General features: G+C 38.1%; 1 protein-coding gene across 15 annotated transcripts in view; it reads left to right on the top strand.

The window, feature by feature from the left end:
• nrxn3b (neurexin 3b) overlaps positions 1 to 25965 on the top strand; it is a 266978-nt gene that overhangs the window by 83082 nt on the left and 157931 nt on the right. For all 15 annotated transcript variants that reach the window (XR_015091007.1, XR_015091006.1, XM_086061874.1 and 12 more), the window contains 2 exons: positions 11595 to 12033; positions 14673 to 15056. Coding sequence is in view for 13 of the 15 variants with exons in the window: in XM_086061874.1 (XP_085918000.1) it covers positions 11595 to 12033; positions 14673 to 15056 (823 nt within the window). In the remaining 2 variants the exon portion in view is untranslated. The remainder of the gene's footprint in view (positions 1 to 11594; positions 12034 to 14672; positions 15057 to 25965) is intronic.

Here is a 25965-nt window from a genome sequence, read left to right as displayed (position 1 = left end):
TTTTGACAGAAATACAACACTGACAGGAAAAAGCAACATGCAAAAGGATGATGGTTGTTGGTATGAAACTGCTACGCTGTCAGTCATAAGCAAGTCAATGCAAAACTGAACTCGGGAGCAATATTTGAGGAAATATCTTACTTTGACTAACATGTATCTACCAGCTAATATTGTACATCAAGAAGAAGCAGTACTATGTTTTTAGCGAAATGAAAAAAAGAATAAAATCAAATCAATACAACTCGTGAGTAGATTTTGGTCTGGAGAACATTTTGAAAAGCTCAGGAGAACTGAGACTGAACAAGTTTAAAAAATAATCTGTAAAAATGTTATTGGAATGGATCAGTCCTGAAAGTGGAAGAGTGCTTAAACGTTAAAGCCCTTAAGATTCTAGGCTGAATGAAGAAATTGGGTTCAAGGCAGGTTTGGGGAAATCCCTTTGGAGGTGTTGGTGTATAGCAGCACAATGATTGGCTTGTCGGAGGTTATACATCAGACTTCTGTGGGAGTTTGTAGATTTAACTGATCAGTATTATCAAGGGATATGCTTGAGGAAAGATATATTGAATATATAAATATTATATATTGAGGCGTAAAGTCTGATTTCAGCTATGTGTTCTTAATACAGCTATGAAAAAACATCACCAAATGAAGCCTCCATCGGGGCAAAATACAATCATGTAGAATATTTGTGAAGCCTGTTGTGTCAGCACTTAACATTGATAGAGCTCCCAAGAGGTCGCTTTGCTGGATGGATGTGCAGTTATAAATGCAATAAACGGTCTAAGTTGTGGTACGATATCCTTCGTAATTGTCTTGAAAACACATACATACATACTGTAGTCGCAGTCTTGACTGTGGCGGCTAATATGTAGCGTGCAGTGTCATTATGTACCTTTTCGCATGCTCATTACAAACTTTCGGATCACGTAAACCTGACCGATTAAATATTAAAATTAATTTCAGCCCTGTGGTCCATTTTTCCATTTTGTATTTTTTCTCTTAGCCAAATGACTTACCTACTGAATACTTAAAATTTCATTATAAATTGAAAATGGAAAGAGCGAACGATCCACACATTCTGAACTTCCTATAAGTGATGCTGTTCTTTAAACCAAAACAAGTTGAGACTGAATAAGGATTGCCTGAGCTGGCTGCATCTTGGTAGTGAACTCAATTTTGCCTCGATTGTTTCGTCACACGACTAATCAAAAATCAACCCCAGACTATTGGCACAATGCTAAATGATTCATTAAGAATTAAATAATTAAACTTGTATTTGCTTTTAGTTTGTTTGTATGTAACCTTTATTTATCCCAGAATTTGCGGACGGGCATAAGTCGCATGTCCGTTTTGCACATTTTTACAAAATTTGCATACGTTTTTTTTAAACATTTGGATGGAAACCTGACTATTGAGGGAGTTGTGGCTAATGTGTCATTTGATTCCGAGGTTGTGAACAATCACTCTGTTCGCGAGTGTGGGAATGAGAGAGACCGAGCGAGCTAACGTGTGTGCTGTTCATGTTCCACCGTTACGACCAAAGTTGTTTTAGTTAAAAACTAACGAAAAAACTTTAAATTAACTAAAATTCAAAAAACTATTTTGTTAACGAAATCAAATAAAAACGAAAATGCTTTTTAAAAAAACGAATACTAACTGAAACTACATGTTATGTGTACAAAACTAACTAAAACTATAATTATAGCAAAAATGTCCTTTGTTTTAGTGTTTGGTAATTAATTTAATACATGAGCCTTTGGGGATGATTTTAAATGTGATGTTATGTATTTATTTTGAAATAAACCGGAATAAAGACGTTTGCAAGTGTGTCACACATAAGTGACGTCATCTAGCAGCAGCCAATAGAAAAGCACCTTCAGATGACGTCGCTCCTAGGCGACAAATTTGCCTGCTTGACTTTTGGCTCCAATTGCTCGGCTCGCCTGCGTTTTCATTTAACTCAGCCAAAATGCTACGTTAGGTAAGAAATGCGTTACATTTTACCATGGTGTTTATTAAATATTGCGAAGTAATGCACATAACATACATAACATAACATAACATAACAATTTAAACTAATACTGAAACGAACTAAAACTAAGCATAAAAAAAAACTACAACGAATAAAAAAAACTAACAGAACAACCCTAAAAACTAATTAAAACTAACTAAATTTAAAAAACAAACTCAAAACGAAATAAAAAACGAACTGAAATGAAAATTCCAAAACTATAATAAGTTAACACTGGGTATATATAGTAACCCATTGCTACTCAATTATTTTTTTGTTACGCCCCCAAAGAAAAGAATAAAAAAAATATTTAGCTCACCACTCCAACTATAGAAATAATCAATATAATTTGTCTATAAAATGGTTGTAAGTACAGGAGGAGGCGCTAATACCCCCTTTGCACCGTCTGACAATGAGAGCGCCACTGCCATCTACTGTAGCGGATGTGCAATTACAATTAGTGCAACAACCCCAAAAAAACATGTTCCCTGGGGTGGCATGCACCTCCCATGTCACTGCACCTCGCACCACCAAGAGGTCCTGCTCCAACCCCCCACCCCCAATTTGAAAAGTACCAGTATAGCCAGGAACAAGCCTCACCAAAGAGCTAAAAATAAATAAATAAACAAACAAATATGCTAACGACATTTCACATAAGGTGTCACACTTGACAGATTATTTTAATGTATTATAGATGCACCACGAAGACATTATAGTTTACCTGACTGATTGTGGTCAACCTTGGATGGTCACGGTAAAATGCATTTGAGTGCTAGTGAATTCTAAACTGTTTAAAATGTTTATTTTGGTGCTGTCAACGTTAAAGTGTTAACTCATTAATCGCAAAAAAAAAAATCACATTAATCATGTACTGTATTAACGCAGATTAATCACACTATTAATTTTGATCGCAGATGATCCTTTGGCTTGACAGCGGATGGTTATGTAGCACAGGAAGCACAGGTTGTGTTTCAACAATAAACATAACTACAAGCTTTAAAGTAAAGTATTTAATAAATGTTTGCGTATGACATTCAGAATATTTGTTTATGCCAAACTACTGAGGTCATTTTTTATTTATTTTAGATTATTCAAGTAATAAACCTATTAGAAAAAGAGGATGAGACCAGGCAGTGGATCAACATTTGAAGACTTCCTCATAACTTTAAATGTCGAAAGAATTAACACATAACGTGCTTTTTAAATTTGGCGGGCAAAAAATGATGATTAAAAAGCCTTTTTAATTAACTCCATTTGCTCCCAAAAACGTATACATATGTTCTATTTAAAATGTTTCAAGTGTCCAAAAGACATATTTTAAATTTTTTTTGTTGTTTTTGTTTTATGCTAGAGCATACTGAAGGCTTTGATGCAGCCTCTGAACTGAAGAGAATGCTTGAAGCAATGGTAGTTATTACAAAAATAACCAACAGGTGACAGCAGAGTATAAGAGATCAACCAGGGCCATGTTGCAAAAAAGGCTATTTTCCCCACTGTTTTAAACAGGTTTGTGAATAATGATGAAACTTAGCAATATTCTAATGCTAATTGCTGCAAAACGGAAACAGATACAAATATACTTTTTTTCCCTGATTAAAGAAGAGACTCTTGAAAACGCACCATTTCATCATGTTGTTGTTGTAGCTGCATGTGCTTATTTAGCGGCAACATTTTGAGAGTGAGTGTGACCCAGCGATGCTTTGGCCCTTGAGAGCGTGACACGCTTGGACAGGATCATGGAGGTGATTCACCAATTGGCCTGACAGTGGTAGTACTTTGTGGCCGTCAACGCTTCCTCATACGTCGCTCAATCGAGCAGGCATGAAGCCATTTGCTAACCAGGAGGATGCAAATTATACACATCCATTATTATTTTTTTTATTCCACATTCTCTCTCACGATTCAATCTCTCTGGATAATGAGGGAACAATTTAGTCCAGTTCCCACTGTTGAGATCACAAAGGGTCTATTGATCCGGTATCCCCAGCGCAAGGACATAAATTGCATCCATTTGAAAGCGCCAAAGAAAACATTGATGTTGACATGTTTTGCCGCAGTATGTGACTACCTTACTTTTCCAATATCCGCCAACAAGAGATAATGCGCGCCACCGTCACACCCCCTCTCGTCCAGGCCGCACTACATGTATCTGCCCCTGAAGGCTACCGGGGATGTCATCCATGCACAATACTCACACAGGCTCCGCCCAGTGCTCATGCTCCGCCACGTGAAGCGCAGCCGTGTCACGTGAAAAGGAAGGCCAGTGGGCAGCCGTTCGCCAGTCAGCCTGATGTTTTCCGCGGCGTGCTGTCAGCGCCTTGTGCAAACCCTTTCCTCCCGCACGCCATCCTTGGGGTGTCTCAGGGCACCCGTTGATGGTTCCAGAGCTGTGGAGTGGCAACGTGTGTCAGACTATGGGGGTGGCAGAGCATGCGCTGTCATCAGACATCAAGAAGAGGACTTGTGAGCGGGAAGGGAATGAATGTGAGGACAGAAGGTATTGATATTCAAGTGGGGTATAAAAAAAAAACATATAGCAGAAGTCTGATGCGGGTGAGTTGTCAGTTTGCAGAAGACATAAGCAATAAGTGCGAGAAGAAATACAAGTGAAGGGAAAGGAGGGCAAGAGTATTTGGTATTTGCTGTCATCACGTTTGCGTTAGTCACCACATTTCCCCCCTCAGATATAAATGCAAATGTAACCCTGTCCTTTAATTTTTTTTAAGCGTTTTTAATTTCTGGAGGGCCAAACAGAGGTCCAGAGAAGTCCTTACTCCATTTAGGTCAAACTTCAAATCTGAATTACCGTAAACCATGTTAAAATTAAAATTAAATTTTTATGTATGTATGTATTTATTTACTTACAGAATAAATTATGTAAAGTACATTTGACTCCATTTAGAGTGGGACCAAATAGACTCAGTTTTAGAGTAAAATTTACACTTGGAAGAGAGTAAAATAAAGACTTGAAAAAAATAAAAGTCACTCAAGGGTTGAGGAACAAACTCACAACCTTCAGTTTGGGAGACTACTTCAATACCCACCTGAGCTATGCTACTCCTACTGTTTGCTTATGTCCAAGAAGAGACCAAAAACATTGTTTTTGAACGAAGTTTCCAGAAAACACGAGCGATATACTAACACATAGCAGGAGTTGCGTGGTTCAGGCAGTAGATCGGCTGACTCCCAAGCTCAAGGTCCTAAGTTCGTTCCTCAACCCTTTAGTGAATTGTATTCATTTATTTTCAAATCTTTATTTTACTCTCTTCCAAGTGTAAATATTACTCTAAAACGGAGTCTATTTGGTCCCACTCTAAATAGAGTCAGATTTACTCCAGAATTTATTGTGTACCAGATTTTGTGCACATTTTGGATCTAAAACTTTCTCACATAAATTTTCTCTCATCTTTTTCTTCATGCACAATTACGGTATATCAACAAGTGGCTACTATGGCTCCATGCTAAGTTAGCCAGCATTAGTTAGCGGTCGGATTAACATTATTGTTGAAAGATTAATGTTCTGTCATAACTATAATTTACTTTTTTTTAACCTCGTGAATTTATCTCCTATCTGTCCCATGTGTTTGTGCATGTTGCACTCGCCAGCTGCAGATTTGAAAGGGGGTGTGTTACTGTGCCACATGACAGTGTCCCAGTGACAGATTAGCAGAGACAAGATTTTACAAAATCAAATAATTTTCGTCTTGTTTTTGTTTATGAACTAAAATGTCCATAGCATTTAGTCCAGTTTTTATTAAGTGAAGTACATATTCGTCTTGTCTTCATAAGTTGACGAAAATGCATATAGATTTAGTCCCAGTTATTGTTTATTAATGAAGGTTTTAGTCTAGTCTAGTTTTAGTCCGGTGAAAAATGTGTGTTGACGAAAGACGAAATTAACATTACTTGCACCCTTGCGCGAGTGTGTAGGTGTCCCAGTTCTACAAAGTGTACTGTCACCTCGCTACACCCCGCCCTCAATGCGCCCTTGTTTTATACTTCGGCTGAGCAAAGTGTATTACTCATAATTCACTGCGGAGTTGACCAAAATCGAGGGAAAATGGCGGCATTCGATGGTAATTCCTGTGCCTTAAAATAATATAAAAATAAAAATATTTTCAAGTGCAAGCATCAAGTATTATTTGTTTTATCATTTGTAAATGTGTAATTTTAATCAAAGTTTAACGTCACCTGCATTTTTTTGCCCTAGTCCTTAGCGCCAACTGGGGTTTTAACTTTTGTACTACTTTACTACAGTTTCGATATTTTAAGCAACAAAATTGCCAAAACAACGCAACAATGTTTGATGACACAATGGAACACAGTGGCACAAGTCGATGACGTCACACACACTGTCCCAATTCTGCAATTTTGTCACGCCTGTAACCTGCGCTCTCCAACACTTCGTGCACCTCTATTAAGTGAAGACTTCATTTAAGAGTGTAGGGTGAGTATTGAGACTGGGCCTTAGAAGCACTCGGCGGAGTCCCTTTGGCGGCGCACAATGACGACAAAATATCCACTTACTGACTACGTTACTTTCTTCAGTTTAAATTTACTTACCTTAACCAGAACCCCACATTGCATTGTAGCTAAAAGTGCAATTGTGCTGTGTAATGTGCACTAAACAGTTGTTGTGGAGGTTCCCATTATTTTTTTTTATGCTAGAGCATACTTTGATGCAGCCTCTGAACTGAAGAGAACGCTTAAAGCAATGGTAGTTATTACAAAAACGGCCAGGAGGTGGCAGCAGAGTATAAGAGATCAACCACGGTCATGTTGCAAAAAGCTCTATTCCCCACTGATTTAAACAGATTCGTGAATAATGATGAACCTTAGCTATATTTGAATGCTAATTGCTGCAAAACGGAAACGGAAACTGATGAAAGAAAATACTGTGATCTTTCTTTTTGGTAGGTTCCATGTTTTTATAGCAATAGAACCCAATATTCTGTGGGCCTTGCAAAATCAGTCAAAATCCAGTAAGACAGTCAGGAGCGAAGGGGGTTGCTTCAGTGAAAATGGCTGCGAGTGATTGAGTTAAGAACAGACTCATTATGAAAATGTCCTCTTATGTTATACGTAGTTATCCCATAGAAGAAGAAGTAGAAGTTAAAGTGGATGGATGGATAGAGGGGGTGGATAGATGTTCATCTGCACTTTCTGATGTATTTTTTGTCATGTATTATTGTCTAAAATGGACACTTTAAATAGTGTGTTCTGTATGTGCATGTTAACTCAGAGCCAAAACACAAAGCCAAATTCCCTCTACAAAGTCTTATGAGCGCCCAATTTGTATCTTCACACCACTGAAGTCAAATCCTCCTGTTTCTTCATTAGCATTGGTGCTACATCAGCATCTGACAGCAGCTGTAGGTTTGGGGCCTGTGAGGACATGAACACTGAGCTGAAGTAAATTAACTCTTTGACTGCCATAAACGTTATAAAACGTTTAGCATAAACCTAGGGAAGGGCGCCGAGGACGTTAAAAGACGTCCCCTATGTTTTTTTTTTTTTTTTTCAAAAACGGGTGCAGGAAAGCCTTGGGCAGCTGTGCTGAAAGAATCAGGCTGATCTGATTAGTCAAAGACTCGTTTTGGCCCCTAGAGGGCAGCGATGACTCTCTTTGCACAAGGTTGGATGGGCCGCCCACCGTGGGCGTCAGTAGAAGACGTGAGGCGGAGCTAGAGTGTTGAGGAGACAATGGCTGATCCAAGCCACAATGGCTTGACCAAGCAACCGGTTACAAGCAGCTCAGCTTGAGCATTTTTTTCAAAGACGGAAAGCATCAATCAATACTAAAAAGCGCATTGATGTCAACGATGATGATGACAACGAGCTCTACGCCAAAGTTGGAAGCTTTGGCGTGACTGTTATGAACACGTAGTAAGCCTCACGGCTAAGCGCGGCTAGCGCGGCTAGCGCTGCTAAGGCCGGAAAACGCGCACAATAGCCGGCCGGGTACTTCTACACAATCGGACATTCGATCGGGCGATGGAGAGTTGGCATCGACCAATGCAGATTGATGATGATGATGAAGATGAAGCTCTACGCCAACGTGACTTTGGCGTGACTGTTATGACTGTTATGAACACGTAGTAAGCCCCACCGGCAAAGCGCGGCTAGCGCGGCTAGCGCGGCTAGCGCGGCTAGCGCTGCTAAGGCCGGAAAACGCGGAGCTGCACAAGCGGACATTCGATCGGACAATGAAGAGTACCCCGAGTCCAATGCATATTCATCGGAGGAGCGGGTACAGTCTGATCACGGAGAAGACACTGTTTCTGGACTACGATGCCACCATGAATGGAGTGGATAAAATGGATCAGAACATCTCCGACCAACCCGGTATAGCAACTGAAGGACACGGGGAAGCGAGACGTAACACCACCGTAACGTAACCGTAGCATGATCCTGATATTAGACGTGATGACACACTGCAGTATATACTTGCTATTCCCCGGAAAAAAACGGCCTGCAAGAAAGTGGCACACGCGAAGAGGCAATCTGTTGTGCAAATGCTGTTACGTCTCTTTGCACGCAGGAGAGTGTTACAAAAAGAAAAACTGTCGTTGAAACATCCACATATTTGTAAATAGCACCACAGTTGCACACATTTGTAAATAGTTTGCCAAATTGTTGTCAAATTGTTACACTGTTGAATGTAAATAAACGTATTTTGCTATCAAAAAACACTTTTTCATTCTTGGTGGTAGTGTTTTATAGAAGTAAAGCACTATTTAGGTGTTTGTGGCATCATTCATGGACAAAAAGAAGTGTCAAATTCACTAGAATGCATGAAATAATATCGTTTCACTAAAAGCTTGATTTCTCCGTATTTTGGTCCAACACGGGCGAAATTGGGTCAAACTAACCATTTTCTATTGTTGATTACTAAAGAACGGAATAAGGTAGAAACAAACTCTTTTTTTCTGATGAAAGATGAAAGTCCAATCTTTCATTTGGTAGTACGTGTGTTTCCATAGTCCAAACAGAACATTTTCTGTGGACCTTGAAAATCAGTCAAAATGCTTAAATCGGCTGGCACTGGCGGCATCCCTTTTCTGAAAACGTCTGGCAGTCAAAGAGTTAAGGAGAGACTCTAAATGTGTATATAGCAGTGTGTGTGCCTGCTTCTGTGTTTGTATGCCCCGCCCTTTCTGTTTTCCTTTGCCCAATCAATACGCCATCCTAGGACAGAGATGGGGGATCTTGACTTTATGGAGTCATTACACTCCCCTGCATTATGAATGGGCCCCATAAGATCGCTGATAGGTCAAAGGATGGCGTAGAAAATCTTGGCCGGCCCATAACAAAAGATAAGATGAGGTTCACATGGCTGCAGTAGTCACTCCCTCTTTTATGATACCAATTCAATCACTTTAAGCAAGAGTGCAGCAGGAAAGAGGCATTCAAAATCACTTACACAATCTGTCTGCCTGATTAAATCTTAATGTTTGAGTTCATTAGTTATTACGTAGTTGTTACCTTGTTATTACCTATATACCTACCTACACTGCAGGGTAATAACACCTTGATGGAAGCAAGTTTTTTTTTTTTACTTTCTTCAGCAGAGTGCAGTGACCATCACAAGTTTCCCCATTGCAAATGAGACGCATTACAACTTCCCCCATCCCCTCCTTTTTCATGTATTATTCAGTTTTTTCTTTTGCCCAAGAGTAGACTTTAAAGCTTGCCAAAAGTGGAAGGTTAGGCATTTTTGCGTGAGAATAAAAAAAACCCAAAAAAACATCAGTGTTTCAGAGAGAGAGTCGTGCAATCTTAATGATGGTTCGATCTACTCGCGTTTTACCCAGCAAGGCAGCTAATGCACTTTTGGGAATGTAATTTTATGAAACCATCTTAGAATGGTTGTGTTGTTTAAAGTAATGTCCATTAATGTCATGTCATGGGAAAAGATTTTGTCTCTCATCTAAATCATGTATGTTTTGTGTTTTTTTGCATGTCAAAATATTTGTACAAAATTAGACCAGACAATAAGTCTATTTAATATTTATGTTCTGATCACATACAAAATGTACAATAATCCTGTCATCTTTTCATTAGTATTGTGCATTGTACATTATCAGTAGATTTGGTGCTCCACAAAGTGTGTTGATTACTTGTTGCATGCCGTGTTCAGGAGATTAAATGTGTTTTTTAAGTGTACCGACAGCTACATCACTGTTTGGGTTGCACAAAAGCATCTTTTAAACACAAGTGGCACGCAACTGGTTTTAAATCATTTCATCCTTGGAATCGCACCATTTTATTCTCCTTTGTTGTCATTCTTTTTATCCCCCCTTCTTCTAAAAATTGATATCTAGCGCCTTTATTCTCTGCTTTGCCTGCTTCCCTTCCCTTTGCTTCACTATCTATTCCTCCTTTGCGTTTGGGTCACCTGTGCCGATTTCCTGTCAAATCTTCCAGGATTATCAGTAATCCAGCAGCAGTAAAATCTGTTTGCTGACAGATGTGCTCGCTGTGACGCTATTGCTGTTTCCGACACACACACACAGACTGCCCTATATACCAGGAAAAGCCTGTCTTCCTCCACAAAAAAAAAAAAGGGGGGGGGACATTAATTTTCCACCTCAGTGCATTCCAATGATAATCTACTGTGCTGCTTTTTTGCAATATTTTGGTGCATTCGACTGTAATGTAAAGATTCCATACATTTATGGATGAGGGCTTTTGGCAAATTTACAAATAGTGTTGATATTGAGTGTATCCTCTGCGGGCTTGCCCTTATGAAGTCTTGTTGAGCTGGCCATATACTAATCTTACTAGCAATATACAGTACACATTGCCTCTGACAGTTCAATACAATATAATATAGCCAACTGTTTGCGATTAATCTTCAAAGAGTAAATAATCACAAATTGGGTCAAAAGTATGGATGGCCAAAACAAAAAATAATAATAAATAACTAAATAAATAAATAGATAAATAAATGGATAAACAAATGACTACAAGTGAAAAAAAAAAACGTATATAAAAAAATACAGTACATAAAATAAATATGAATGAAAAAAAAAACAATATATATACACATCCCTAAATAAATAAATACAAGTAAAAAAATCAATAAATAAAAACGCTCTGCTCTTACATTTATTTGTTTCATGCTGTGGACGCTCTGTCATGTTGAAATGTTCATTCAAATGAGGGGGCAGTCCTAAGCATGTCGTGGGTTAGAATTAAATATCAGTATATTTTATTGTATTTATATGTTTTATTTTATTTTTATTTCGACATTTATTTTTACATTTATTTTACATTTTTGAATCTCGTTTTTTATCTTTGTATTTATTTTTTTACTTGTATTCATTTATTTAGGGATATATATATATATATATATTTTTTTTTAATTAAATTTTTATTAAATTTTTTGTATTACATTTTTTAATCATTTTTGCTTTCACTTTAAGTCATTTATGTATTAATTTATTTTTAATTTGGGCAGTTTTGGTCCTCCATAAAAAAGCACCTAAGATTTTGAGTTTGATCAATCCACCTGTCCTCATGTAAGCAGTAGGTAAAATAACCAGACTGTGACACTATTGCGTTGTATTTTTTTTAGGTGGTGTACAAAAACAATGACATCCGTCTGGAACTGTCCCGCCTGGCCCGAATTGTGGACCCAAAGATGAAACTTCAGGGTGATGTGGTTTTTAAGTGTGAAAACGTCCCTACCCTCGACCCCATCAACTTCGAGACTCCCGACTCCTACCTGGCCTTGCCAAAATGGAACACCAAACGCGTTGGATCGATCTCCTTCGACTTCCGAACGTCAGAGCCCAATGGCTTAATACTTTTTACACACGGCAAACCTCAGGAGCGACGTGATGCCAAGTCGCAGAAGACCAACAAGGTGGACTTCTTTGCTGTCGAGCTTCTGGATGGGGTGTTGTACCTTGTGCTGGACATGGGTTCTGGTACCATCAAGGTGAAAGCGACGCAGGCGAAAGTCAATGAAGGCAGCTGGCATCATGTGGACATCCAAAGAGATGGTCGCTCAGGTAAGGAAGTGCTATAACAACAGGAACAAAAGTAACACCACCAATAGGGGGTGTGTGTGTGGGGGGTCTTTGTGAACTGAGTACTTAGTTATATTATATTATATTATATACAGTAAGTTACTATACAATACTCATAAAAAGGGAAATTCGTCTTTCAAGTTCAATTTTACCTAAAATTCACAATAGCCTTTACAGATAAACTTAATTTGACAATTTTTAAACTCTTGAATGCATTTTTCAAAATCAATACTTTTTGCACAACATGCTGGTATGAAAGAAAGAACCGAATGCCAAAATCGACATATACTGTATATTATATGAGTGTAACAAAAATACGGGTTGAACCGGTAAATCATTTCTGATTTGAAATGTGCTATTGCTTCAAATCAAACCAAATCATTTCACTTTCAAATATATCAAGACACAAACCGAGATGTATCTTAGAAGGAAATGGCACATTTACCATGATGACATCATACCCTCTGTGCCGTACCATGCCAAATCTAATCGGAATACCAATGAGTCGAAACAAATGAAATCATTCCAAATCGAACCACCTTTGAATCATTTTGCACTCCATGTATCGAAAACTGTATCAAATCGTCTTCTGCAGAGCGATCCACAACGTATAATGGTTACATAATTAAATAATTATTTATATAGTGGTTATTTTTTGTTTTGTTTACATAATGTAATTGTATGTAAATGTACACAGTAAATTATGTAGAGCACATTTTTACTCTAAACATTCTATTTGGTCCCACTTACACTTGGAAGAGAGTAAAATATTCAGAGTAAATTTACCTCAAAGTATTTCCAGTGTGTATGAGAGAATTTGCCTATCTCATGAAAAAAAACTATGAAAGATTTTTCACTCAGAAATTCTAAGTACATTTTGCAAGGATAGATTTTGACAAAATTGTACTAGTTTATTGGAAAAAAAAATACAAAAGGGTTGAGGAACAAACTCACAACCTTCAGCTTGGGAGCCAGTCTACCGCCTGAGCTATGCCACTCCTACTGTTTACTTATATCCAAAAGTGATATCTGCGTTTCGAAGATTCCACCTGACGAGCGACACGGTAGGAGCTACATGGCTCAGGGAGCAGGTCTCCCAACCTGAAGTTGTGGGTTTGTTCCACAAGTCTTGAGTAACTTTTATTTTATTTATTTTTACTCTTTACTTTCTAAATGTAAATTTTCCTCTGTTTGGAGTGGGACCAAATCGACTCTGTTTAGTAAAATGTACTCTACAGAATTTACTGTGTAGGAATAATCAATAGAAACCCAAATCAATAATCAATAACGGGCTTGTATGCACCTGTGTCGCTAATAAGATGGTTGACCTTCTAAGGCATGAAAGGCCAGACCTGCATCAGAGCATCAGGGTACATAGTGACAATAATGGAAATGTTCTACTGAAGTGAGCTGTTCAAACAACAAACCTTCATCTGCTTGCATCACATCTTCATAACGACAACAAAATCCTCTCAACATTAACATTGTTCCTGATTTATTGCAATAATAAATCGCACTCCTCTCCAGATAGTTACAGAGTCCATTTCTTCTCACTTGTCTCCATATACAAGTCCTCTGATCTCGGCACATGGTCAAATACACAGAAAGTATTCAACAAAGATTGCATTAGAGAAAAGGTGCACTTCTGTTGCCTTAAGCTTCAAAGCCAATGCAATCTCTGCATTAGGCAGGATACTCCGGAGAGCTTGGCCTTATTAGTCGCCACTGCAGCCTGTGGTATATATCAGGTTAGCGGAGCCAATTTAGCCGCGTGTCAGAGTCAGCTGCTTTGATTAATCACCAGCCATGCCCCTCGTGAGATAGTGGAGAAGAAAGTGGGATTTTCACAGGGAAATGGAGGAACGAGATGGATAGAGGGATACCAAACTGAGGGATCGGTGAGAACGAGCACATAATCACACTTGTGTGCTCATGTGAAATGTTACTTAGCAGTGAATCAACTTTCACAGTTGCCATAAAATGGAGGTAGGTGTTTAAAGGTGTGACCTTGAATCTCTTGTCTATAGTGCACTTGTGGAGGTAGATGCGCGCTGAAAAGACTTTTAAGATATTAATGTGCAGTTTCTTTGTCTCAGATTGTAAAACCTTGCAACACGTTCAAACGATGTATTCACAATGTTCTGTGACATTAAAATAATGTTTACATTCCAAATGAAATGGGCAGAATTTGTGTAGTTTAACAGCGATTTATGTTCAGTGTTTCACCAGGTAAGGCCATTAACAACAGTTTCTCATTCGACCTGTCTTGTACGAGACAAGTGGAATAACTCATACCGTGCACATTTTCCCAAAGATCTCAATATTATTTATTATTATTATATATGCCATTGGCACACGCTTATGTAAACACAAATCCCTTAGCATAGCTCAGTTGGTAGAGGGGTTGATCCAGTGACTAAACGGTCAGTAGTTTGAATCCCAGCTTCAACTGTCCGTCTGTCCAAAGTATCTTTGGACAAGACACTGAATACTAAGTTGCTCGCAGGGCGGCATTGAGATTTGCCGATACCTGTAGAAACCCTGACAGATGAACTAACTTTTGGACAGTTCATCATTAGACTGTCTGGATAGTCTTTAATGATGGATTTGTCTTCCTCTAGGCATCATCTCTGTAAACAGCCGCCGGACACCTTTCACAGCCAGTGGAGAAAATGAGATCTTAGACCTGGAGGGGGATCTTTACCTTGGTGGTCTTCCTGACAACCGCGCAGGTTTGGTGCTCCCCACTGAGCTCTGGACTGCCATGCTGAATTACGGCTACGTGGGCTGCGTCCGGGATCTTTTCATTGATGGACGCAGCAAAGATATCCGACAGATCGCTGTGTCCCAAAACGCGACTGGTATCAAGTCTTCGTGCAGTAAAGTGATGGGGAAACAGTGCGACAGCAATCCTTGTAAGAACAGCGGCATGTGTAAGGAGGGATGGAACCGCTTCATATGTGACTGCACAGGAACGGGCTTCTGGGATAGCACTTGTGAAAGAGGTAAGACTCCTTTTTTGTATAGTCATTCTCGATGACATTCCAAAACAGGTGTGCCAGATGCTCCTTTGTACTGTAATACATAAAATATTTGACAAAGCATGTTTTTGTGACAACAAAGTTGGAGACCATACATTATTTCACAGATGGCTGCAGTGAAAAGAATACAGACAAACCTTGACTGGGCTTCCATTTTTATGGAAGCTTTGCAGAGAGATTTACTTAGATTTTTTGACCATACCAAGTGGCTGTGGAAAGCTTGATTTAGGTTTTGGCCGTGAATTGGTCTGAAGTGAACTTGTTTTCTTGTGAAATGGGCTTTTCGTGTCTCAGTTTTAAGAGCTTGGATGCATTAAGGTTTTATTAGAAAGTGCAGCTTTAGGAGTGTGTTATTTGAGACCGTTGATTTTTGTCTTTTTTTTTTTTTGTGGTTACAATGTGTATATAACGATTTTGACCAGTTATTATCCAGATAATAATCATCTATGATGTGTTTATGTTCGTAAGAACATAAAATACATATTTGAACGTCACTGTCATTGCCAAAAGTAAATTTTGCAGGTTATGTGATGGCTTCTAACTTTTATGATGGAATTAAGATGGATCTTAGAGATTGCAGATGTGTAGTGAAGCTACTAACTTCCATTTGTTACATTCTATTAATGTCTCAATCTGTCTACACACAATAGAGGGCAGTAGTCTAGAATTTACGCTGCTTCCAAAAGCAGGCAGTTCTGCACCTTGTTCTGTAAATATCTATAAATTCAACTGACATGGAATGAGTTAGAAGGGGAGGGGGCAAAGTCGTCCTTGTTATTTTCTGCTCCCTGAATGCCACTTTTGTCTCAGGAATGCTGCAATGCTGGCATATAGGTTGTAAAGCCTCATACCAGACACGTACCTTCCTGACTCTAACCCTAACGTTCGTAAACGTCCAATGAAAGCTGTCGAAAATGATTTAGTTAAGAAAGTGGGCACGTTTTCCGCAATATTCCACCACTTTATTTGGTTCTTTGCAAAAGGCAAAGGCACCATGATCTTAGAGTGCTCTAAAACGGGGAAAAAAAAAAGTTCTTAAGAACAATAAAAAACCGAGGAAAAGCTTCTCACTGACCTTTCACCCATAGGAAGAAAACATTGAGTCACATGTCCCTCAAGGTCACTGTGACAGTTTCCAGTCACCTTAACTGCTTTCCCCAATCCATTTTCTTCCTCCCACAGATAGGTTGCTGCACTGCGGTGGAGACCCTTGGGTTGTAGCACATACAGTAACTTCGTAGCATGTTGATTATTTGGATTTTTACTTTGTATTGTCAGATGTACAATATTCTGTAATCTGTTCATGATGCTAGTGATGTCAAAGTTTGCCGATACTGGGTTAAATCGTCACAGACGGTATGAAAATGACACAACGTAAAACAACAAGAACCTAAAAATAATTCTTAAAATGCCTCTTTTGAGAAAGTGTGAAACTCTAGGCTAATGATGCTAATGATGGTTGGTCATGCAAAATGGAGGAGCTGTATACCATTTTATGCCATGCCTGTATTTCTGCAAAACGGGAGTTTGATGTACACTATCTTGGGGTTATTTATATTGTAGCAGAACGAGGGCCAGACAAAGAGAAAAGAGAACAGAGAGGGAAAAAAACAGTACAGCTAGAACAATAGCAGCATGGACCTGTAGGACGAAGGTATTCCTCATATAAATCTTGGATAAATTTTTGGTATATAATTAAGTAAGTGAGCCTGCATACCACTTGTGGAAACCATACCCTACATGGAGGATCACTGTCATAGTTGAAAATGGCATGACTCCCTCTTGTGATTGGTTCCTATTCAGCCCTTCTAACATTTAAAAGCTCCAAAACTGCATTGCTGAATAGATGATATTTCATTGTTATTTTTTTGTTTCTGGCATTTCAAGAATGTTTGCATGAGCAAAACATGTTGATTTTCACAGTTGCCTTTTCCTGCACCTCATGGTTATGCATAGCGTTTTGCACCTGCCTGTATTTGAAGATGCAAATCATCCATCTCAATTTGTCTTGGGTTTAAGAATGGTAATGATACATTGCGGATGCTAAAGAAATGCATATGCTCCTCCCGGAATGGCTAGTAGTTCAGTAGTAGATCCGTTACTAGATAGCCGATCAGCTTTCCTGTCTGTTTGTGTGAGAAATCAAGTTTGCATTCCTTTTTGCTCACAGAAACCTTTAGTCCTAAGTGTAACTATTTATACACATAACTGATGTCTAATTGAAGGGTCAGACTAGCTTCTATTTCTATTTTATTGCTCCATTTCTACTTTCCATTTCTAGTTTCAGTAATTCCGCCAATGGATTTTGGGTCTTCCCGGTAGTCGCTCCTTATCATTTCACATGTGCAGAAGCACAGTTGCTCATTACAAAAGGCGTCTCTTTTTATGCTGAACTGCTGAGACCGAGGCCAGTCTCCCTGGAGCATTACCTCACCTCAGCTGCTTGTGTCAGCAACTGTATTTTATCTCTGAGTGCGTGTTTGAGGAGTGAAGAAAGAGACTCAACAATAAATTAAGACCTTTGGTTTGCTGCTTCCTCCTATCCACAACAGTTTGGAGTAAGCGGTGTGTCAGTGCCCTGCTGTTATTAAAAATAGAAAGAGAAAAATACATCCCTTCTTACACAGTTTTGTTGTCAAAACCTCCCATGAAAATAGCAATCATTTTATCCTGCAAATCTTATTGTCAAGCCGCAAGCCCCACATTTGATCTAAATAAACATATTCATTGCATCTGCAAATGTCAAAATGTCTAAATAATCATAATTTCTCGGGAATAACACACACCCATGTATATAATGTAAATTACTGGTCAACTTTGGGAAGTACTTTTAGCAGTTACTTAGTCTAAATAATTATATTTTGTGCAATATTTAAAATTATACGCATGTGTAAGGTTTCAGTGCACGTATTTTTTTCATTTTGCGTGTACTCGTATTTTGCAACCCATTGATTATTTTTTTTAATTATTTTTTTATTTTTTTATTTTTCCAATTATTTTAATTTTTTAAATAAAAAAAAAGTTTTTGTTTTTTTGTTTATTTATTTATTTATTTATTATTATTATTATTAGTTTTTTTTTCCAGCTTTATTTTCAACTTTATTTTCAACTTTACAAGTAGTGTCTTCTATTTAAAAAACATTTTTTATTGAATGTGCACCATCTTTGAAGAGAATGTAATTTATTAGTTACACTGTACTGTTTCACTTCCCCTCCATGCTTTTTGAGGCATCCTGAGGTCTCCCCAGGGCCACGCTGAAACAACCACAGAGAGGTAGTCACACATAGTGTAAGAAATTGATCTGTACCATATTATACAGCACCTCTGAGAAATGAACTTGTTATGACAAAACACAGGGAAGGCTGCATGATAGAAATCGGTGCTGTATCTCAGAAAAGCATATCAAACTTGTTTCATGGCATTTAGCTGGTAGTTTGTCTTTGTTTAAAATGGTTTGTTTTGTTCTAATGTTTCCTATTATTTCCAGCCCTATTTTCTTGCATGCTTTTAAGTAACGAGCCCTAGCGAGTGAATCCTATTAAATGAGAGAACATCTTTATTTTTTTAATGGTATTTCCTCTCATTTTGAGGATTTGGAATTTACTGGTATGGCTGACATTAATCGTAAAGTGTTGATGAATCTGTAATTCTCTTCTAGGTAGAGCAAGACAGTCCACTCTAATGGGCATGCATGAGAAAGTGAACTTGTTTGCCAACACTAAGGTTGAGCATAATGAATTAATCAACTATTTGATTGTTGAAAATTCAGCCTGGAATTTGTTAATATTTTTTTGAAACAATTGGAAAAGATTGGATTCACACTTTTCCATTACAGTACTACGATACCTGCAGCTCACAAGTGGTCTGTATCGTCAAAGCAGGCTGGTTAATCCACATTTTATAACTTCTTGCTAAATTAGTCTGCATTAAAATACACATAACAAAATCTCTTGGATCAACTGCGGCTCTAATAATTCTAAATGGGGCCTTGTAACAATTAGCAGTATCAGTTTCTTAATGATTGTGTGGGCTTTTAAGACTGCTGCTACACACAATGAACCTCGCTCAAACAGGCATATTTAAACAGCTTCAACTCTGGTATTCAGTTAAAGTAAGATTTAATGGCCTCTTATTGCAAATATTGTTTGCCTTTGCCCTCAATCTCCTAATCGGAGCTCACCTTGAGGTTGAAAACTATTTATATTTACAGCTGGGGATTGTCACAAAACAAAGTGCTTAGAAGCTGCTTCAATGCATTTTGCCGGAAGTATTTTAATGTGTCTGTTGCTACACAGACACTTTTCTATTGCATCATCAGTGGGGTGCAGGGACGACATGCTAAAGAGGTGTATGTTATGCTACATCTGCCATTTGTGAACTTATATTTAATACACTCACCGACCCCGACCGAACCGTATTGCCAATCCGGGTCATGGCACCAATGTAACGGTGGTCATCTGGCACGGTCCTGCCCCGGGTTCAGATTCAAGTGCGCTTATAGCCTGGGCTGCTAACCCACAGACTAGCACTACTTTTTAGGCTATTGAGGAGAAAAAACAGAGAACAAAATGTGCCAGATATTTTACAATTTTACAATTGCAATTATTATTATTTTTTTAAGGAGATTCTATTTAACATACAGCAGATGCTCTTTGCTTCACCTGTCATACCTGCTCCTGGCATAAAATTAATGAATGGTTTATTTTCGACTCCATAGTCCATAGTTCCCCTGCACTTGCAAAACTACCGAAATAACTTCACTCTCTCACTCACACACACACACACACACACACGTACAACCACACACAGAGCACATATCTACTTCTGCTTGCCATGTCTTGTCTGCTTGAACCCACCCCATGAGACCAGACAGGAGCAGTGATCAGAGGTGTGCTGCGGTGGCACAAGAACAAGATGTAGTGTCAGCAGGGGAGCGAGCCATTGCATTTGCCTAATAGGTATAAACATTGAGTGCGCTGCAGTGAGGGTCCTGTTACTAGAAATTTGTCATCTGAAAAGTGCAAGCAAATAAACCATACTGATGGTGTGTGCCTATCCCAACTAACTTTAGGCAAGAGGCAGGGGGCACCCTGGACTGCTCACCAGCTAAGGTCCACATATAGATAAACAACAGTGTACACTCACCATGACACCTATTGACAATTTAAAGCTAAATCTAACATGCATGTTGTTTTGGCTCTTGAGAGGAAGCACTCACACAAGCAAGGGGAGAGCATGCAAACGCCACACAGGAAGGCCAGACTTGAACTCGAAACCTCAGAACTGTGAAGCGAATGTGCTAATCACTGTTATGCGCTTAACAACAAAAAGTTTTAGAATTGCATAGATGTCTCCATATGCTGGGAGAAGCGTCCCTATGTGCTACTCACCATCCACTTTGAAGACTTTGAAAATGGACAAGACAGGAACTAATTACAATTACTTTGTTTTGCACGGAATGTTGGCTAAAAACCACAGTTTTTAAAAGATCAAATTTAAAAGAATTTGTCTTTAAATATTTTTTATGCTAATTGAGCATGATGTTTATTTCACGGAAGCGTACGCATTTTTGAATGGCAAATACGTTTAAATGTATTTAAATTCTTCCGGATGTATGCAAGTACGTTCAAACGTACTTGTAAATGTGTTCAGATGTACTTGTAAATACGTTCATAAATACGTTATAACGTACCTGTAAATATGTTAGAACGTACTTGTAAATACATTTGAACGTGACTGATAATATGTTTAAACAACAACGTACTTGAAAATATGTTTACACGTAGGCTACTTGCATAAATGTGTAAATGTGTGTACTTGTAAATACGTTTGAACGTACTTGCAAGTACGTTTAAACATATTTTCAAATATGTAAATACAAATGTAATGTCGTATAAATGTAAATAAGTTTGAACATGCTCGTAAATACAATTGAACGTAATTAAAAATATGTTTAAACAACAACGTACGTGAAAATATGTTTACACTTAGTACGTTTAAATATACGTGCAAATATGTCAATATAAATGTAATGTAATATAAATGTGAATATGTTCGAACATACTTGTGAATCATTCAAATGCATTTGCAAATAAGTTTTATGTCCGAGCGTACTTGCAAATACATTTAACTGTAATTGAAAACATGTTTATACGTACTTATGTATGTACATGTTAAACATGCAAGTATGTTTGAACGTACTTGTAGACGAAATACTAAGAGCTTAACTAAAGCTTTTTTTCCTCATAATGCGAAGGGGTATTGACTTGCGCGTGTGCAACTTAAACACATTTTTTTTAGCATTTGACCTACATTATAGCAATATGTGTGAAAATTTGCAGGGGGCTGTTAATTTAACATTCGGCCCACATTATAGCAATAAGTTCGAAAATGTGCGTTTTATTTTTTTGTAGCATTTGGCCTACATTATACCTATACACACACACACACACACACACACACACGCTAATACCACCGGATATGTGCATAGAAGTCAATACCCCGTGGCATTATGGGAAGAAAATGATAGGTTTTTATGTAAATGTATTTGCAAGTACATTTCAACGTACTTGCCAGTCAAAAATGTTTACTCCACATTGGCAGTTCCACGTTTCTGTACTATTTAATAAGAGGCTCAAGTTTTTTTTTATTTATTTTTTTAAGTTTTCTGTTTTTAAGAAATGCTCTGAAATCTCTTGCTCCTGAAACTTATACAGTACATAGTTGTCATTGGACAACATTGCCACAAAGAGATAAGATTATCCGCATGTGATTTTAGCTGCGTGGCAGCGCCAGTGCTCCATGCAGGTGGGTGATACGAAACCTCTCACCTACGTCGTGACTGAGAGCATAGCCTTGCCAAAACCGCTCTTCTTACGATATGGATTCAAATAAGGCTGTTGCCTGTCAGCAGCCCCAACAGGCACACTTTGAAAATCATAAAGGAAGCTGCTAGCTCAAAATAAAGCAATATATAACAGCAACTTCATAGTTTCAGGGCACAATAATGCACTTCAATGTGACTGCCTCCAGAACAATGTTGCTCTTGTGGAATTGAAAATGTGTGTGTATTCTTATCACCTTTATGGAATAGGGGTTAATATTGTAATATCTCCATGGAGTACGCTCATTGGGTTGAATCTGCCACCTTTTTTATTACGTTAAAAAACACTTTTGAAATAGCCAGCAGTGAGAGTCACTTTCAAACGAGAGGGGAAACAAAGATAATTTCCCATGATCATAATGTTTCAAGGTAGTACTTTGCCCTTTTCCTTGTCTTTGGAAGACTACTGGAGGCTTAACTCATTTTGATTATTACATGAAAAGGTTACCCAAATGTTATTTCCCATCAGGACATCTTGAGTACTATAAGAGAATATTCACATTGTGCTTGAGTTTAACTTGTAAGTGGTGACATTAATTCAAAGCTACAGGGAGCTACATTTGATGTCATCCATTGACTTCACCAAGTCAGAGATTGTCATGTCAGACGTTCCGTCGTGATTCAGCACGTCAGTCTGTCATTGAGTGTGCAAGTTAAGCTTTCTATTTGCAAACTGTGCGAGGCTCCATTTAAGTGCAAGCTTTTGGGACTGTTGTGTGGCTGATCGAGTAGCCCAATTAATCAGGTAAACAGGCCTGTAATGAAGTGTGTTTGTCTGTCTGCGTGCCAGTCTCGCACCCAGCTGTCCACCAACAGGCTCCCCCCGGTCTTTTTTGCTGCATCTTTGTATAACGCACAATTACACAACCAGACTCCCTTACAAAGAGGGCAACGGAACACACACAGACACACGAAACCACTGGAGACAGATTGGATTGTCTCTAATGCATATTGCATTTTTCCCTGACAAGATGCCTCCGCCCACAGACAGTAAGTGGCTGTGTTTTCCAACTGTTCATAAGGCTCCAGGCCAGAGCTGATGGCTGGAAATGGCTTCAATGCAGATCAGTCAGCAGCCTTTTCCTTTTCACCTTTCACTGCAGGAAATGGACTTTGCATATACATCGCACACACATGGTGATGTTACAGGAAGTTCATTTCGGAGCAGCACTTTAATAGCAGGTTTTAGCCTCACACACACTGGCCTTCAGACAGCTTTTGTCTCTTTTCACCGGAAATCCAGTGTGAAACCTGCCATTGATGCTTGCCAGCTTCCGGCGCTTAATCTTGTAACCAGGCAATGGAACTAGTAGGGATGCACCGAAATGAACATTTTGGGCCGAAACCGAAAACCGAAAATAAGAAATGCTTGGCTGAAAACCAAAACGTCGAAAAACATTTATTTAATTTTTTTTAATCATTGCATTGATTATAATTAATTAAAATGATCATTAGGCCTGTTTAGCACTGACATTTTAACAAAGCACAATATAAATAAACAAAAGAACAAAAACATTTTTTTTGACAATAATGTTCTATGCAGCCCCACTGGTAAAACGAAATATGGTATTCTGGTTAATATTGTGGGAGTGGAATATGAGATAAGCAGCAGTTTTTATCAGTTTTTATCACCATTTTGTCACTTTGGCTGTGATTGGTTGTTGCCTGAGCCCTGAGCAACTGTGATGTAATCTTCAGTCGACAGCAAGTGGCAAAATGGCCGCCCCATGAGATGGATAAAAGTGGCTGCATAACTCATATTTCACAAATGTAATAATAATCAAAATGTCATGTTTAGACCAGTGAGGTCACGTATAACATATTATTGTTAAAAAATGTTTAAGGTTCTTATACATCTTTAAGTACTAGAAACATGCATGTATCCAACCATCATAGCCAGGTAACACAAATACGTCAAATTTTGAGATTTTACATATTTTCAAAGTAATTCAAAGGCCATTGGTCAAGTAAGCTACCCAGTTCAATTTGGCATTCATCAGGTAATTATTCGTTCTTCAACATTTGTCCTTTTTGGTCTATTAGCTGTAAGGTTTTATCCATTTAGTAGCATTGAAATCCCCCTTTGACTGCTTACTCGTGGAGTCGCCATCTAGATATATACACCTGTAACTAAAATGGAGATTTCTAATTATAAGCATAAGCAACAATGTTTTTGTCTCCATCTCTCAAGCCAGATTTATGATCAGGAGAATGAGATGCAACCCCTTTCAGTTGCTTGATAGTTTATTGGAGATAAAAGAACATCATTTCAAGGTTTATAACCATGCGTCTATCGGAGTATGACCTTGTACAGCCACTTTCCTTTCGTCAGTTTTTCATTTTGTTCAGCTCAGCTGTTGACATATGAAGGAAGCCATCATCCTCGAGCCAGATAGAGCAAGACGACTGAAGTGGGTTTTTCATAGACTTATGATTAGCCCGATATCCATTCAGCGAGGGGACGGATGTCTTTAGAGGCTGGCGAATAATTAAGCGTTCTGCGCTTATCACTTAAATGGTTTTGTTCGTCTTACAGTATATCGCTTACAAAACAAAAAAGAATCCCTGAAAACGATTACCCCCCACCCACACCCCCCTCCCTCTTTTCTCCTTGTCTTACATTTCTTTGACCTTTGTTTCACTGCCATCCTTGGGCTTTTCCAGAATCTGCAAGTACTTTCTCACAAAAAATAGCGATAAGCAGTTTTGCAGGAACGTTTATCTCAGGAAACGAAAATCACGCTTAAGTTCTGCCCTTGCGGGACAACAGCCACATACCGGTCCAAACATATACTTGATTGAACGTAAACAAGTGGATGAGGTCAAGAGAATTGTGGGGTTGAATGTACAAACAATGACAAGCTGTGGAGAAAGATGAATGGTGATGAATGAATATTAAAAATGAACAGCTGAGCAGTTATTCATCTCAATTACCTTTACTTTGTCTTTATTACTATTGTTACTGTTGTCTCAAGAGTTGTTAACCCTCCTGTTAAGTTGGCTTCTCAGGAACAACAATAATGTTTCCAGGTCACTTTGACCCAGGCTGATGATTAATTGATGATTAATGATGAAAAGGCATCCTGATAAACATTAGTAACTGCTTTCATTAAAAGATTTCAATGTAACCACTTTTAACAATTTTCAGCATGAAATACTACTATCTGTAGTTCTTTAACTTTAAAATGGGTCAATTCTATGTTTAATGTTTCAAAATAATTCTGATAAACAATAGTAACCAGTTTAATTGAAAATATGTCAAATTAAACCACTTTAATTGTTGAGACGATAGCAAAAGAAAAACCTACTAATTTGTAATTTTTTAACTTATTTATTTCCAGCCATTTTCACTGAAGCAACCCCTTTTGCTCTCGGCTGTTTTACTTGATTTTGACTGATTTTGCAAGGCCCAAAGAATATTGTGTTCTATTGCGTAAACCTACCTGGAACCTACTAAAAGATAGATTAGAGTCTTTTCTTTCATCAGGAAAAACAGTATAGTTGTATCTGTTTCTGTTTTGCATTAATTCGCATTGGAATAAAGCTAAGTTTCGTCAATATTCACTATTTACCTGTTGAAAACACTGACAAAAAGAGCTTGTTGCAACATGACCCTGGCTGATCTCCCATACTCTGATGCCATCTGTTGGTCGTTTATTTTTATTTTTTTTAAATAACTACCATTGCTTTAAGCCACCTCTTCATGTCAGAAGCTGCATCAAAGTATTTTGTATGCTCTTGCATAAAATAAAATAAAAAACACACACCATTTTTTTTTTAAGTTTTAGGGAGGGATGGACAAAGTATTTCAAAACATTATTATTATTTTTTTACACGTTTTTGGGTTTGAATGAGTTAAAATAGATCAATTTGACCCAGCTATGTTTAGTGTTCCAAAAGCATTCCAATAAACATGAAAATATGTCAAAGTAAACCATTTTAATTGATGAGAATGTTTAATATTGCAAAACAACCCAATATATAATCTA

Source organism: Leptonotus elevatus, chromosome 18, assembly GCF_054856555.1.
Source record: "Leptonotus elevatus isolate MCC_2025b chromosome 18, RoL_Lele_1.0, whole genome shotgun sequence".
Lineage (NCBI taxonomy): Eukaryota > Metazoa > Chordata > Actinopteri > Syngnathiformes > Syngnathidae > Leptonotus > Leptonotus elevatus.
The sequence above is the reverse complement of the archived record's forward strand: the minus strand, read 5'-3'. Positions and strand labels throughout refer to the sequence as shown.